Below are 15,001 nucleotides of genomic sequence, written 5' to 3'. Positions count from 1 at the left end.
TGCACTTTTCGTTACTTATAGAGCACCAAATTGCTTATTTTCGAAAAAAATTAATCAAATTTTCGAAAAATTTCGAACTTCACAATTTTCGAAAATTTTTGTTATAACTTCGCATAATTTTTTTAATGAAAATATTTCAATAAAATTTTCTTTTTTTTTAAATTTATTCAAATAAATAAAATTTTTAAGAAATCTTTTTTTCAAATTTTCGAAAAAATTTCGACTTAACTTTTAAAATTTTCGAAAATTTTCTTTTTGAGTTTTTGAAAAATTTTCTAGACTTATTTAAGTAATTTCAAAAATAATTTCAGCTAAATCTTGAAATTTTTTAACTTTGAAATTTTTCGGAAATTATTAACTTCGAAAATTTTCGAAAACTGTTAACCTCGAAATTCGAAAATTTTTGAAAGATTTTTAAGAGATTGAAAATTTTAATTTTTTTCGAAATTAGATTCGTTTATTTTCGAAATTCTTAAAATATGTTCTTCGAAAGTTACAATTTTATTTCGAAAAAGTTCGAAGAATATTAACTTCGAAAACTTTCGAAATTTAAAATTTTTCGAAAAACTTTTATTCATTTTATTTTTTTATGTCCATAAAATATTCTATGAAAATTATTAAAATTTTTCCAACTTCTTTTTAATTTTTTTTAATAATCGTTATCTTCGAAAACTAGAAATTTGTACAATTAATTTCGAAATTTTTCGAAAATTATTAATCTTGATATTTTTTATTTATTTTATTTATTTTCAGGACTTTTCAATAAAATCAATTTTAATTTTCGAAAATAAAATTTCTCATATAACTTTTAAATTATGAGTGATTTCTATCAATTTCAATAAAATTTTCAGGTCACTCAAACAAAAACTTGCCAATTTCGCAAAGTAAGAACGACGATCATCAAGTGGCAAATAAAAGTTGTCATTAAAAGTCCGTTGACACATTTTTTATTTATTTATTTTTACTTCATGGAAAAGTGCTTTTTTCAGCTGACATGACACTCAACGAATCGAAAATTAAAAATTGGCGAACGTCTTGTATTTTTTTCTCGTGTCGTCGTCGTCGTCATTAAATTGCTGCAAAATAAATAGAATAAAAAGCACTTTATTTCGTCATTTCTCGTCGGTTATCTCCGCAGCTGTGTCCTCATCTCACGAAATTTAGTGTTATTGCGATTCGTCTTCATGTTCAATCGTAATTTTATTAGATTTAACAGCAGCACCTCGCCCATCGCGCCAGATTCCAACGATAGACGACAAAGTGACAACACCGAGAGAGAGACACACGAAAAGATGTTATTTGCTTGAATGGAATGAAAGTAATGCAAAGCCAGCATAAAATTCAATTAAATTACATCAACAACGGAGAAACGTCTCTTGCCGTGCTGCCGTTTTAAAGAAAAAGACGCAGGGCGGTAGCTTGAGTAAACATTAGACAGGAATTGAATTGAAGAGAAGTGTGATGGCTTCGTAGGTAGAGCTCCTTGTCAGTTAAAATAATAATGATGATGGCATCGTGATGATGAGAAAAAGGACACAGAGAGAGAAAAGATTTCGCAAAATTGCAATGGAAAAGTGTCCGAAGAAAATGTGTGATAATGCAAGGTCTCATTCATTATTAGTTTTCTCGCTTTTTTCTCGTTTTTTGTGCTTTTAGAGCATTTTGTGGTACGACGAGTGATAATAATGATGTAGGAATGGCTCGAGATAAGGCATCTGAAAACCTATCTAATCTTGTCATTTAACTTAGTTATTACTTGAAATCGTCGTCTTTAGGTGTAAAAAGAGAAAGAGACCTATAGATTGTTTGTTATGGTTGTCATTTGTTACAGAGTCAATGAAAAATTAAGAGAGAATTTAAGAAAGGCGAATTTTTTTCTATAGATTTTTTTTTAATTTTTTCAATTTTTTTATGTAATTAGTTGAATTTTTAAACAAATTTAAATGATAAAAAAATAAATAAATAAATTAAATTAAATTAAATTAAATTATTATTTTCAAATAAAATAAATAAATTTAATAATAATTTAATTTAATTAATTTGATTTTAATTTAATAATAATTTTGAAAATCTCGAATTTTTATGTTTTTTCAAAATTTATTAATGAATAAAATGTTTTAATTTTGGAATCAATGCATTAAATGTATTTTTTGTTTAAATTTTTTTATTTCATGATTATATAAAATTTCATAAAAATTCAAAATTTACAAAAAATATACGTACATAAAAATTAAAAAATTTGATTTTAAAAATATGAAAAATTTGCAAAAAAATTTTTTTTTTAAATTTGAATGAAAATTTTATTAAAAATAAAATCATAAAAATTAAAAAAAAAGTAACTTAAAACAATACAACGCCTTGGAATTTTATTTTTAATTAAAAATTTAAAAAAAAATTCTTAAAACAATTGAACAATGGACAATTTTTAAAGAATTGAATTATCGAAATTTTTAATTATTGTTTAATTTTAAATTTAATTTATTTTTTTTTATTTTAATATTTTTTTTTTAATTTTTTTCAATATTTTAATTTTTTTATTTAAATGAAAGTTTTATCTAAAATTAAAAATTAAAAAAAAATTGCATAAAACAATTTTATTTTTATTAAAAAAGAAGAAATTTGCAAAATTCTAAAGAATTGAATATTAATTTTTTAAAAATATTTTTTATTTAAATTTTTTAGGAGTAAAAGTCACGACAAAACAAACCCTTTTTTGGAAGTTCATCAATTATCACGAATTACATGCTGTGCCAAATTGCAACTTTAAACAGCTTCCATCCCACAGAAAACAATAAACTTTCAATACCGAAAGAAAGACAAAATTACGTAAGTAATTAAACTTTATTGATTGATTGATTTGTTTCTCACAGACAAACTTTAATGACAGACAACGCAATAACTTTCTAATCTCCAATTATTGATTTAAAAACAAAAAAATGATGGGCGTCACAAAAAAAAGTCGACGCGTCGAAAGATGATTATCATTTTATTTACTTACCATTTAATTAATTATAACCTTTTTTTTTGTTTCTTCTTTTTTTTACGCGCGAAAAAAAAAATCAAAGACTTACCCTCGAAAATTGCGCATTTTTCGCTTCAATAATTTTTTTTATCGCGCGCGCGAATTTCGTCACATAATCATACAAAGAGCGAATTAAAAAGTAATAAAAAAAGCCAACATCGCCATTATCCGGATCGACAGTAATGACCTCCTTCTTACAAGTGTCGTCGTCGTCAATAAAACCCATTTAAAATGTTCTCATTAATTGGTTTATTTCTCTTTTTTTTGTTCTTTTTAATTTCTTTTTCTCAATTATCTCATCGTTTAATTTTTTTTTTCGCAAAATGTTTTTTTTTGTCTCATCTCAAGGCTTGCCTTAATTTCTTTTATTTTTTCATGATTTATTTAATTTTTTTTCCTTAAATGTCACACATTATCAATTAACGAAATTAACAAAGTTCATAAAAGAGAGCTCTCGGGGCATGGAATAAGAAAACTTTCCTTTTTGTAATAAAATTTCGTTTTTCGTTAGAAATTGTATAAAAGTGGATAGTTTATAAATTTTTTTGAAGGAATATAATGAACCAGCATGCCTTGATTTGATTTTCTTTTTTTGCAGTATTTTGCGCTTCGTTTTATAATTGCTTCTTATTCTTACATTTAAAAGGTATAAGTCTTTCTATTTACAGCTTACTTCTTTTTTTTTGTTCTATATTTTTTTTTATTGTAAGTATTTTTTTTTATTACATTATTATTTTATTTTTTTATAAGGTTAGGAAATTTTTTCTTTTATTTTTTAAAATTCTTTGTGTATGTCGTCAGTTTAAAACTTGTTAAATTTCTTAACAATCAGTACGTTTTAATTTTTTTTCGACGTTCCGGTTTTGTTACTTTTAATTTTTTGTCTGGAATTTTTTCATCATTTTTTTTTGTTAAGTTCACTCATTTTTGCAGTCTATGTTGAGGTTTAATAATAATTAAAAGGAAGAAATTTTTAATTATTGTGTCGAGAAAATATAGAAGTTTATTTTTGTGAAGTTTAATTTAAAAGACAAAAAAATTAAATAAAATAATCAGTGAAAAATGTCACGAACAAATTTCAATTAAATCTTGAATTCAAATCATTTTATTTTAAATTTTAATTAAATTTCTTTGTTTTTACAATTTTTATTTTTTTTTAAATTTCATTGAGCAAAAATTATTTTTAAAAATTTATTTTTTCAAATTAAATTAATTTAATTTAATTTTTTAATATTATTTTTTTTTATAAAATTAAAAAATAATTTATTTTTTAGTAAATTTAAAATAAATGAAAATTAATTAATTTTTTAATAATATTAAATTAAATAAAAATTAATTATTTTTTTTAAATAATAAATTAAATTAATAAATTAAAATTCAAATAATTTAAAAAAAATCAATAAAAGTTATTAAATGTTTTTATTAATTTTTTTTATTTTAAATTAAATTTAAATTATTTTTAAATTAAATAAAAATTTTTTTATTGATCTTGAAATTTAAAAAAAATTAATTTTTAATAATATAAATTTAATTTAATTTAATTATTATTTTTTTAAATATTTTATTCTTTAATTAAATTAAAAATAAATATTTTTTTTAATATTAAACTAAATTAATAAATTTAAGTTTAAATAAGTTTAAAAAATTTCAATGAAAGTTAATTAATTATCAAAAATTAATTAAATTCTTTTTATCAATTTTTTTTTATTTTAATTTAATTTTTAATAAAATGAATTTAATTTAATTTTATTTTTATTTTTTAAAATATTTATTTTTTTAATTAAATTAACATTAAATAATTTTTTTTTTATTAAAATCAAATTAATTAATTATCAAAAAATCATCAGTGCAAATAAATTCCGTTATAGTAAAAATATTTTATAAAACAAGTAACTCACCTTAATTAAATTCCCAGACAAACCAAAAAACCACGAGATAAGGATTCCATCAATTTATGAGCATAATTTTCTTTTAATATTTTTTTCCTGACATTCCTTTATTCATTAATTAATTATCATTTATTTCTTTTTTTATTTAATTATAATTAAATATTTTATCACTAAATGCAGTTTTAAAGTTGTTTGTTTTTAAAGAAAATTTAAATTTTCTTCTTTCTATATTTTTTATTTAGTTTTTTTTCTCCTAATTAAATTTAATTCTACGTAGTTTTTTAATCATCAATATTTCTAAATCTTTTGTGCATGAGTAAAAAATACGTTTTAATATTTTTTTTTTTGAGATTCCATGTTTTTTTTTAATTATTTTTTTTAAACAACGTGATTTTTTTATAAATATTTTTTACACAACACTTTCGAGATGATTAGTTTTTTTATTTTTATTTATTTAAATTATTATTTTACATCCTTGATTTTTTTTAATTTTATTTTTTAAAGAGTGCAATTTTCTATTTATTTTTAGATAATTTTTTTTTATTTATAAATGGATATAATCATTGCTTTTGATCGATTTTTTTAACAGGTTTTCATAAGAAAATAAGATTTATTGATCACATGTTTTTTTTTATAGAGTCTTACCTTTTTTTGTTGAATTTTTGATCAAAAACTTGATTATTCCGAGGGTTTTTTCTATAATTTTTTTTTCAATTTTTTTTGTATTTTTGTGAAGAAGTGTGTTATTGTGATGAAACTCGATTTATAAATGTTTATTTTTTTGATTAATTTTTTTTTTGGTTATCGGGTTAAAATCGGTTATTTTTGATTTTGCACTATTTTGAGGTTCACTATGATGAGTTTTTTACTTCTAAAAAAATTATTAGTTCGAGGAGTCTCTAACTTATTGTTTACTTAACTTTGGCTTGGCTTTTCCTTACAAGTTTTAAATAATTTTTAATATTATTTTATAGTGTTTAACAATAGATAAAAACGGTATCTTATACAAAGTAATGGCATTTTTTGTTTTTTTTTTAATTATTAAATTAATTTAATTTAATTAGTCAATTTTTTTTTAGTTCTAATTTTTTTCCCATTTTTTTTTTGCTTCTCCTATTTATTTTTTACGGTAAGAAGAATTTTTTTAATAGTCTACAAAAACGATTTGACAACAATTTTGTCACACTGTTGTCTCCCGATCGACGTGAATATACTCGACCGGTTGAAGTCCGTGTCAGGAGGGATCTGGAGGATCGAAGAAGAAAGGTTCCTTCTTGTACGTGTGACTGTGTGAATTATTTTGCGAGTGTTTTGTCAGTGTGCCTGTCGGATGATGTGAACCGCCATTGAGTTGCTTCACATCAACAGGCTTCTTGCGTTTTCGTACCATGCCTAATATGCAGAAAATAAGGCAGGCAGAAAGGGCAGCAGCGATGCATCCGAGAACGGCAAACACGCCGCCCGGAAATTCGAGAAGAGTGATCATGGCGCCGCACTGATCTTCCGATTCGTCGAAGCCGGAAGGGCAATTTGGACGACCTGTGGGAGAAATTAAAGAGATTTTAGTTAAATAAGGTAAAAATTTTCAAATTTTGATATATTTTGACATAAGCCCAATGCACATTTTGATTTTTTTCATCCCAGTTAACATTTCGAGTTTTCATTCCTAAATTAATATTTTAAAAATTTTCATCCAGAATACAATTTAAAGTTGTATCCCAATGCACATTTTAAATTTATTTAGAAAAAATAAATTTTTAAATTTTTACCCCAATGCACATTTTTAATCGCAATTTAGTGAGTTTTTAATTTCGACTAAAACCCAATGAACATTTCAAAAAACTTTTAAACCTCAGGCATTTTGAAATTTTGTCCCAAAGCACATTTCCAAATATTGACATAAAGCAAAAATTAATTTTTTGATCCCAATGCACAAATTATTTATTTAAATTTATAAATTGTGCATTGGGATAAAATCTTAAAATATGATTTAAGTGAAAATTTAAAAATGTACATTGGGAAAAAACTAAAATTAATCAAGTCGCAGTTCAAAATATGCATTGGGATGAGAATTTTTAAGAAAAACTGAAAAATCATTTCAAATTGTGCATTGGGGTTTAAATTAAAATTGTTTTCTGAGTCGAAAATTAAAAAAAATCGAAATGTTGTAATAAAAGCAAATGTAATTATTAACTTACCATCACACCACAAACTCCTGCCAATACAGGCATCAATTTCGGGACACTTGTGCTCACATTCCTCCATTTTTGGTAGCAAGCCAAATGCGGCATACGTCTCATTAAGCGTATTATTCGATTGCATATCTAATTGCTGGATTAACGATGCCTTGGTACGTTGAATTTCGAGCCAAGAAAATGCAATTTTGCCCGTGTCGCGATTAATTGCCTCAAGTACCATCGTAATCGGTTGCCCACTCGTAAACAGCCCGGGTTGCTGATTCATCCAATCTTCGCTGAAAATCTGCAGCGCCGAGGCTCTTGCTCCCGGCGACGATGGGCAAATCACACGCATCACTCTCAAAGGACGGCCCGAATGAATAACTAGCCTACTCTTTGTGGGACACCTTGCGATATCCTCAATTGTCGGATTAACGGGCATATAAGTGCCCCACGTTTGAATGAACAAACTCCGATGCTCCTCTTGCGCTTCAATGACCCACGGCAAACCATCGCACGTGGCATCGCTTCGTCGCAAGGGCCATTCAACACTTTCCTCGCCTCCGGAGCCTTTTAGTTTTGTCTTTTTGCGACACTCGGGCACACGGACAAACTCATAGGACGCATAAAAGTAAATGTCGGCAAAATCTTCGCTCGCATTGAGACGCGTCACGAAAAACGTGAGTTCCATCGTGCGCGAATGCGATTGAATGGTAATGGGAGAACTAATAGAACTACTTGTATTATCACAGAAACATCCTAAAGGTATTTTCACATCTTTTTGTGGTACATCGAAGAATTTAAGCTCGCCAATTCGTGCCTCGGGATCAAGCACATCCAGTTCCGTGCATTTAGGGCGTTGCGTATGCGGATCTGGCTCAGTACTACATTGAGCACTATCGCCAAAGGAAACGTTATGAAGTTGCAAAACGACTCTTTCGCCAATATTCGCTTCGAAGCGATACAAACAACTGATGTTCTTTGCTCCTCCTCTTCCGTGAAGGAAAATATTTCGAGGTCCTGAGATATTTCCCTTTCGTTTTCTAAAGACTCGAGAACATAAAGGAGGAACTTCTTCATCTTTCTTTCCAGCCCATGGCTCACCGCCGAGATCTGTATCGACAAATTCGTATTTCATCTCGAAAATGGCGGGAAAAAGCGCCGTACCGGTCAATGAGTGAAACTCAATCTTCATATCTCTGCCTGTACTGACGTACGATTCAAGAGGAGTACATCCCCGAGCGCCGCGAATATCTTCAGTTTGATCGTCTAAGATCACGTGATCGCAAAGCTTCGGGGTTTCATTGTCATAGAATTCAGCTACCAAGCGGCGATTCGTAGAATATCGTTCTTTACTTCTTTCGTAATACTTCGCTTTTTTCGCTTCTTTATCAAAAGGATATTTTCCGTCTCTAATAGCGTTCAAAATATCCTTTTCACTTCCCTTTCCCAAGCCTTGGGACGCTTTCTTCGCTGCCCTTTCTTCCATGGGATCTTTCAAAACTTGATTAAAGATACTGTTACTCGTTGGACCGTAAATGTAATTGTCAACCGGATTCCACGCATTGTCAACGTTGATCTTGTATTGCTCACTGGCAAACGGATTTGGCGACGAGGCGTAGTAATTAAACATCGTTGTGCCATTGTGCGACGTCATTGATTGTCGACGATCGCCAGACATGCTGCTGCTCGGTGTCGTTGTCTTGACAATTGTCGAATGCGTGCCAAGAGTGTCGTAAATTCGTAATCTTATAATCCAGGGCGGAATTTCGTTCTGTTTATCATAAATTTTTGCGAGAAAGGAAGGACCGTCGATGAGAAATGATGAGAAGTAAACCACAAATGCGGATGAGAGGAAAAAGGAAAAAGAGAGAGAAAAAAGCACAATTTATATGTTTGTTTTATTCTGTAGGAAATATGTGAGTATGCGGAATATTTTTATGCTCCCAATTCCATTATCAAATTAACTTGAGTGGGGTATTACATTTACGATATGTCCTCCGTTTATGCAATTAGGGAGGAATAAGTGACATGAAAAGTGACTTGCTTGTCTCGAGATTTAAATTTGGCTTTAATGAAAATTTAAAAATAGAATATTTTTCGATAAAATTATCAAGAATTGATTTTTCTTTTAAAATAAAAAAAATAGAAAAATTTAATTTTAATTAATTATTTTATAATTTATTTATTTATTTATTTAAAATAATTAAAATTAATTTCAAGAAAAAATTTCTAAAATTATTTATTTAATTATTTAGCTTTTTTTCCAAACCCATAGATGGCGTTATTTTTCGTTGAAATTTTTATTATAAAAAAAGTTAAAAATTTTGAATCCTAAATTTTAGCATATTTAATACTATAAAGGAAATTTATTGATTAGCAGTTAATCACGAGCTCCATAGATGGCGCTGTTAAAAAGAAAATTTTTGATTTTGGAGCTAAATATCTCATTTTCGTAGCTTTCAATATTGATTTTTTCCATAAATTTTTTTCATAAATTATTTCTTGAAATTTTATGAAAAATTCTTAAAATTAAAATTCAAAATTTAATTTTTTTTAATTCAAAATTTTAATTAATTTGTACTGAATTTCTTATTTTTTATGTTTCAAATTGATATTTTATGAATTTTTTCGAAATTATTTAAAACCAATATTAACTAAAATTTATAATTTAATTTATTTTATAATTAAATTTAATTATTTTAAACATTTTTTAATTTTTAATAATTCGTCACGAGTCTCATAGATGGCGCTGATTGTTAAAATTCATAAAATTTGATTTTTTCGTATTTTTTAACTTAGAAATTTTTTTTAATCAAAAATTTTATATTTTTCTTCAAAAATAATTAAATTGTGAGCGTGATATTTTCATAATTTCTTGTCTAAACTCAGAAAATAACCCAAAATAATCTACCTATTTTCGCTTAATCCCATTTTCATGAGATACTCTATAATAATAATTTTTATGAAAACATCACATGTGACTGATTTCTTGTCCGCCTTTTTCTCGTACGAACGTTCGTGTTAACGTCACATATCTCTCCATATGGACAAGACATGTTCATAGCAGAAAACCCCACTTATTATTTGTAAACATTCCGCCACTCAAGTTTATTTTTGTTGATATTGCACTTGTCGTAACACATAATTTTTTCTTTTTCTCTTTTCAGCCCGAAAACAGAAAAAGAAGAAATTATTATTTCTCGTTAGTGCGTCATAAAATTGACCCAAATTCTCATGTAGGTATCAACTTACCCGTGCCACGGTTGTGTTGTCACTCGATGATGGCTGCAGTATCTGCAAATGATAGCTGGCAAACGAAACCCATACGAGATCTGTCGGGATGCCATGGAAGTAGTAGGTGCACGTGGTATTTGGCGGCAGCGTGTGTCTCGGACTCAGAATTGTTCCCATTCGACCACGTCGCGTCATTAAAACCTCATCTGGAAGATGTCACGTTAGACGGTTATGATGATTATAAATAAATAAGTGTGCAAGAGAGGAAAATAATGAGGAGGAAAAAAATCATTTCATTAAGTATATGGGTTTTTGTGTGTGTTTTGATAGTGATATTGAACTAAGTTACACGCAAAAAAATGAGGAAAAACAAGACAGACACAAAATACGTGAGGACACGAAAATTCGTAATAATCTGATTATCATTCATGTTTTGTGCTCGTTTCGTCCTTATTACACAATTTTTTATCGACAAAAACATTCTTAACGGAAGCTTTTGTGATTCTAATGGAATTTTTTCGTTCACTTTAATGTATGAGGAAGCTTTAATTTACTTCTCAAGAAGTAATTTTTTTCCTTAAGATATTTACTTAATACCTCAAGATATTAAATTTCTTCTGAAAATTTTTTAACCTATTCAATTAAATTTTTTTGAACTCCTGAAACTATGCAATTTATATCAGTTACAAAAAAAACGAATTTTGTGCCCCTGAGATATGCAATGAAGCTCACATTACATTTTCTTAATTTTTCACGAAATTTCCAATAAATTTTCTAATTTTTATCGCACAGAAACTTACTTTTAATTGAACAAAATAATTTACAAAAAATTGTTTTGAGATTCGTTAAGCAGAATTTGAGTTATTACGTTACAAAATTTGTATGGATTTGAAGTTCAAATTTATGAATGGGCCTCCGTACAAATTTTGTAACGTAATAACTCAAATTCTATTCCACGAATCTCTAAACTTTATTTTGTTAAATGCTTTAATATGACTTAAGAAAGGTTTCTGAGAAAAATTTTTTATAATTATTTTGATAATTCATGGAAAAAATTGAAAAACATGTTATGTAAAATTCATTGCATAACCTAATTCTCGCAATTTTCAATTTAAATGGATTTTCGGTAAACAAATGCTTGTTAAAAGCTTCATTTAATGACTACAGGAAGTTTTTCACGTTACAATAACAAACTCTCGAACCAAAACAAACAAGAAAAAAAATAAATCTCTTATCATTTTAAACTAAGTTAATCCTCAAATCAACCCCAAAGACGTCTGAGACTTTATAACAAACCAATTAGTCGTCATATAAATTTTAGCAACAACAACAACAAACTAAGAGTTAATTGGTGCCTTGACCACAATTTTAGGCAAAAGTAAATTATTTGCTTTGCATCCTGCCTCAAAAGTTCTCTGAAGACTTGCTCTCTAAATACTTTATAGGCTGGAAAAAGTTTTATCCTTTTGCAACAAAACTTTTTGCAGTAACATTGCACTTTTATTAAATGAGATAAAACTCAAAGACTTATGTCAATGGTTTGTGTCTCTCCTTTTCTCCTCTTCACGAGTAAGGCAAAGTGAACTCTTGCAACGACGACGACGACGACGAAGGACATTGATGATACTTTATTAATGTCATTACTTCAGATAAAAAATATTGTTATGTTCATTTTATTAGGAAATTGACTCTCTCACTTTTTCTCCTTTCTTCTGAATTGATTAAAAAAAAACGATTTTCTATTAATTAGAAAATTGGAAAATTGTCCTTATACTTTCATAACTGATGGTCGTCATTTTGTTGCATTTTTATTCGTTTCTTTCGTGTTGCCGAGCAATATGTGAGTCATGAAACTTTAACTAAGTAACGAGCATTTATGTGAGTTGTTACCAAGTTGCATGGAACGGCAAAAAGGAGAAGAAGAAATTGCATCCAACTAAAAGTTTTTACATTTTGGACCAATTGAATTTTATATGTTCAATAATTCCCATAAACTTTTTAATAAAAGTAATGAATAGGCAGACGATATATGACTTTGTCAATAATTTTTAGGAAAAGTTTCTTGAAAAAAACATTTTTTACGATGTCAAATGGAGCGACTGGTTATTTTTAATTAAAAATTTTCAAAATTTATTATTTAATTAGGTAAGTACATATTTTATTGAATTAAAATTAATTTTAATATTTTCTTTTATATTTTTCAGATTTTATTCAAAGAAAAAAATCATAAAAATTGATGTAACTTTCACGTGCTATTTAATATGAAATTTTACATCGACCCTATTTTAAAAAACTTCTATAAAATCAAGAGGAATTTAAATCAAAGTTAAAGCCCTTTTTTTCCTTCTTTCCATTGAGAACAGAATTAAATTCTTCTTTTCTGAAATAAATTAAATGAAAATTATCAAGATCCCAACTTATTGTTAGAAATTCTCTTCAAACTAAATAATTAAAAATAGTAAAAAAAACCACCCGATAATTAATTTTATCGACTATAATGAACTAAAGAACAAACAACGTTCTCTGCAAAAAAAAAAAAAAAATGAAAAAATCAAATCGAAACAAACTACCGACAAAATGCGTATTGCCGACATCCTTCTCGTCATTTGTTTCCATTCAATCAATAATTCTGCGGCATTACTTGAGCCTTTTTGACATATTATTCCTCTTTTCGTTCGTTTTTTTTTATTTTCATTTTTCTCGTTTTCCTCGCCTCTTCGCTTTTATTTCATCTCGTTAATGCCATTTAGCCATTGATGACAACAAGAAAAAACGACGACTCCAACACTCACTCACTCATTTGTCGATATTGATCCTTTTTTGTTTTTTTTTGCCTTTTTTCTGTTCTCGTCAATTTTGAACGTTTACTCAAAAAGAGACGAGACGAGCGAAATATGAGCCGAAAAGATTTATCTTTGGTCGTTCTAAAATAAAACAAGAAAAAAAACCGTTCGCACGATTGTTTGTTTGTCATTTTATTTCTTGGAAAATTTGGTCATTCGAGTAGCTTAGAGGTGTTTAGAAGGAATTATTTTGTGGATCGGTTTCATTTTCATTTTATATTTTTTATGCAAATTTAAGGGAAAAAAGGGTCACGAGCTGCAATATTTTCTCGGGTTGAATTTAGCAATTTTTAAAAAAGTTTAGAAAAAGGACAAAAAAGATTAAATTTTAAATCTTTGACTTTGTTCCTTCTTTAATTTAATTTATTCAAATGTTTAAAGAAAATTTCTGTGAAAAAAAATATGAACAGATGTGATATTGAAATAAATAAAAATAAATAATAAAAGTGAAACCTTAGAAGACATAACACGCGAGTAATTACTTCTGTCTAGACTAAACTTTACGTTCTTTGGACTCAAATTTATTTTTATTTTTATAGAAAATGTAAAAAGTCAACAGCAAATGTCTTCGTCTCTTATGATTTGTAAATATTTGCCATGAGTTTTTGTTTTGAGCATTAAATTTTGCTATTTGCGTAAAAAATAAATCGACAACTGCTGCAAAGTAAGAGAGAGAACAATAGAATTTTTTGTTGAAGTTTAATATTTTTTGGTATCAAAAGCAGAAATGTCGCTTCAAGGTCTTTTTTTGTAAATTTTTTAAAGCAAATGTCATCTGTGTTTTTTAACAAAAAAAAAATAATAATTTAAATCTTTTAACATTTTTAACGTGAATGTTTTAAAATTTTAGTTAATTTATCAAACTAAAATTTAATTAATTATTTTTTTTAATTTTAAAAATTATTTTTTTTTAATAAATTAATTTTTCATTAATTTCAAAATTTTTTTCCTCGATTTTTTAAAGAATTTTAGAAAATTTATTTTAATAAATAAATAATTAATTTTAATTAAATTTTATTTTAAAATTAATTTTTAAAATAATATATTTTTTTCCTAAAACTCTTAAATTAAATTTTTTTGATGTTTTTATATTTTTAATTAAAAATTAATAAATTAATTAAATTTTTAAAATAAAATTTATAAAAAAATAATTAATTTCTAAAAAAATAATTTTTTAATAAAAATTTTTTAATTTATTAATTTAAAATATCAAAACATCAAAAAAAAAATTAATTTAAGAGATTTAGAAAAAAATATTATTTTAAAAATTAATTAATTAAATTAAATTATTTATTTATTTATTAAAATAAATTTTCAAAATATTTTTTCTTAAATTTTTTTAAATTAAAACTTTTCTTTCAAAAAATTGAAAGAAAATACATCGATTCATTCCAAATGAATTTCCACAAAAGATGCAAAATACGTATGAAAAACAACTTTAATCGGTTTATTTTTCTAAACTTCACATCACAAATATCAAAGTTTTGCAACAAAACCATTTTCTCAACACTTCTTTTCATACAAAACTTTAAAGAAAAAATAACTTTTATTTTGCATTCACACAAACTAGATACGAAGCCACACAATGCATGCAAAACGTCTTCTCTATTTATAATTCAATTTACTTTTCTTCCTACAATTTCTCGCAAACAACAAACATAAAAAACAATCAAAGTAAACATCGATGATAGTTTATAAAATTTGTGTGCGTTTTCCGCCTCCATCGTTTTCATCAACTTTGCGAGAAGAAGAAGAAGAAGGAGAAAAGGTAAACATTGTAACAATTTCAAAAAATAAGTAACATCTAAACTAAATTTCAATTAAATTGCGGCA

The 15,001-nt window shown here is 26.4% G+C and overlaps 1 protein-coding gene across 1 annotated transcript in view; it reads right to left on the bottom strand.

Annotated features, from left to right (window-relative positions):
- Window positions 1–6,013: 6,013 nt before the first annotated feature.
- The window catches only part of LOC134831159 (uncharacterized), a 57,265-nt gene continuing 48,277 nt past the window's right edge, over window positions 6,014–15,001 (bottom strand). Inside the window, exons 10-12 of the mRNA XM_063844818.1 lie at window positions 10,344–10,531; window positions 7,110–8,862; window positions 6,014–6,450 (exon numbers count right to left, since the gene is read on the bottom strand). Coding sequence (XP_063700888.1) covers window positions 6,146–6,450; window positions 7,110–8,862; window positions 10,344–10,531 — 2,246 coding nt within the window. The 3' untranslated portion in view covers window positions 6,014–6,145. The remainder of the gene's footprint in view (window positions 6,451–7,109; window positions 8,863–10,343; window positions 10,532–15,001) is intronic.

Source organism: Culicoides brevitarsis, chromosome 2 (assembly GCF_036172545.1).
Source record: "Culicoides brevitarsis isolate CSIRO-B50_1 chromosome 2, AGI_CSIRO_Cbre_v1, whole genome shotgun sequence".
Classification (NCBI taxonomy): Eukaryota; Metazoa; Arthropoda; class Insecta; order Diptera; family Ceratopogonidae; genus Culicoides; species Culicoides brevitarsis.
This window is presented reverse-complemented; position numbering and strand designations above follow the sequence as displayed.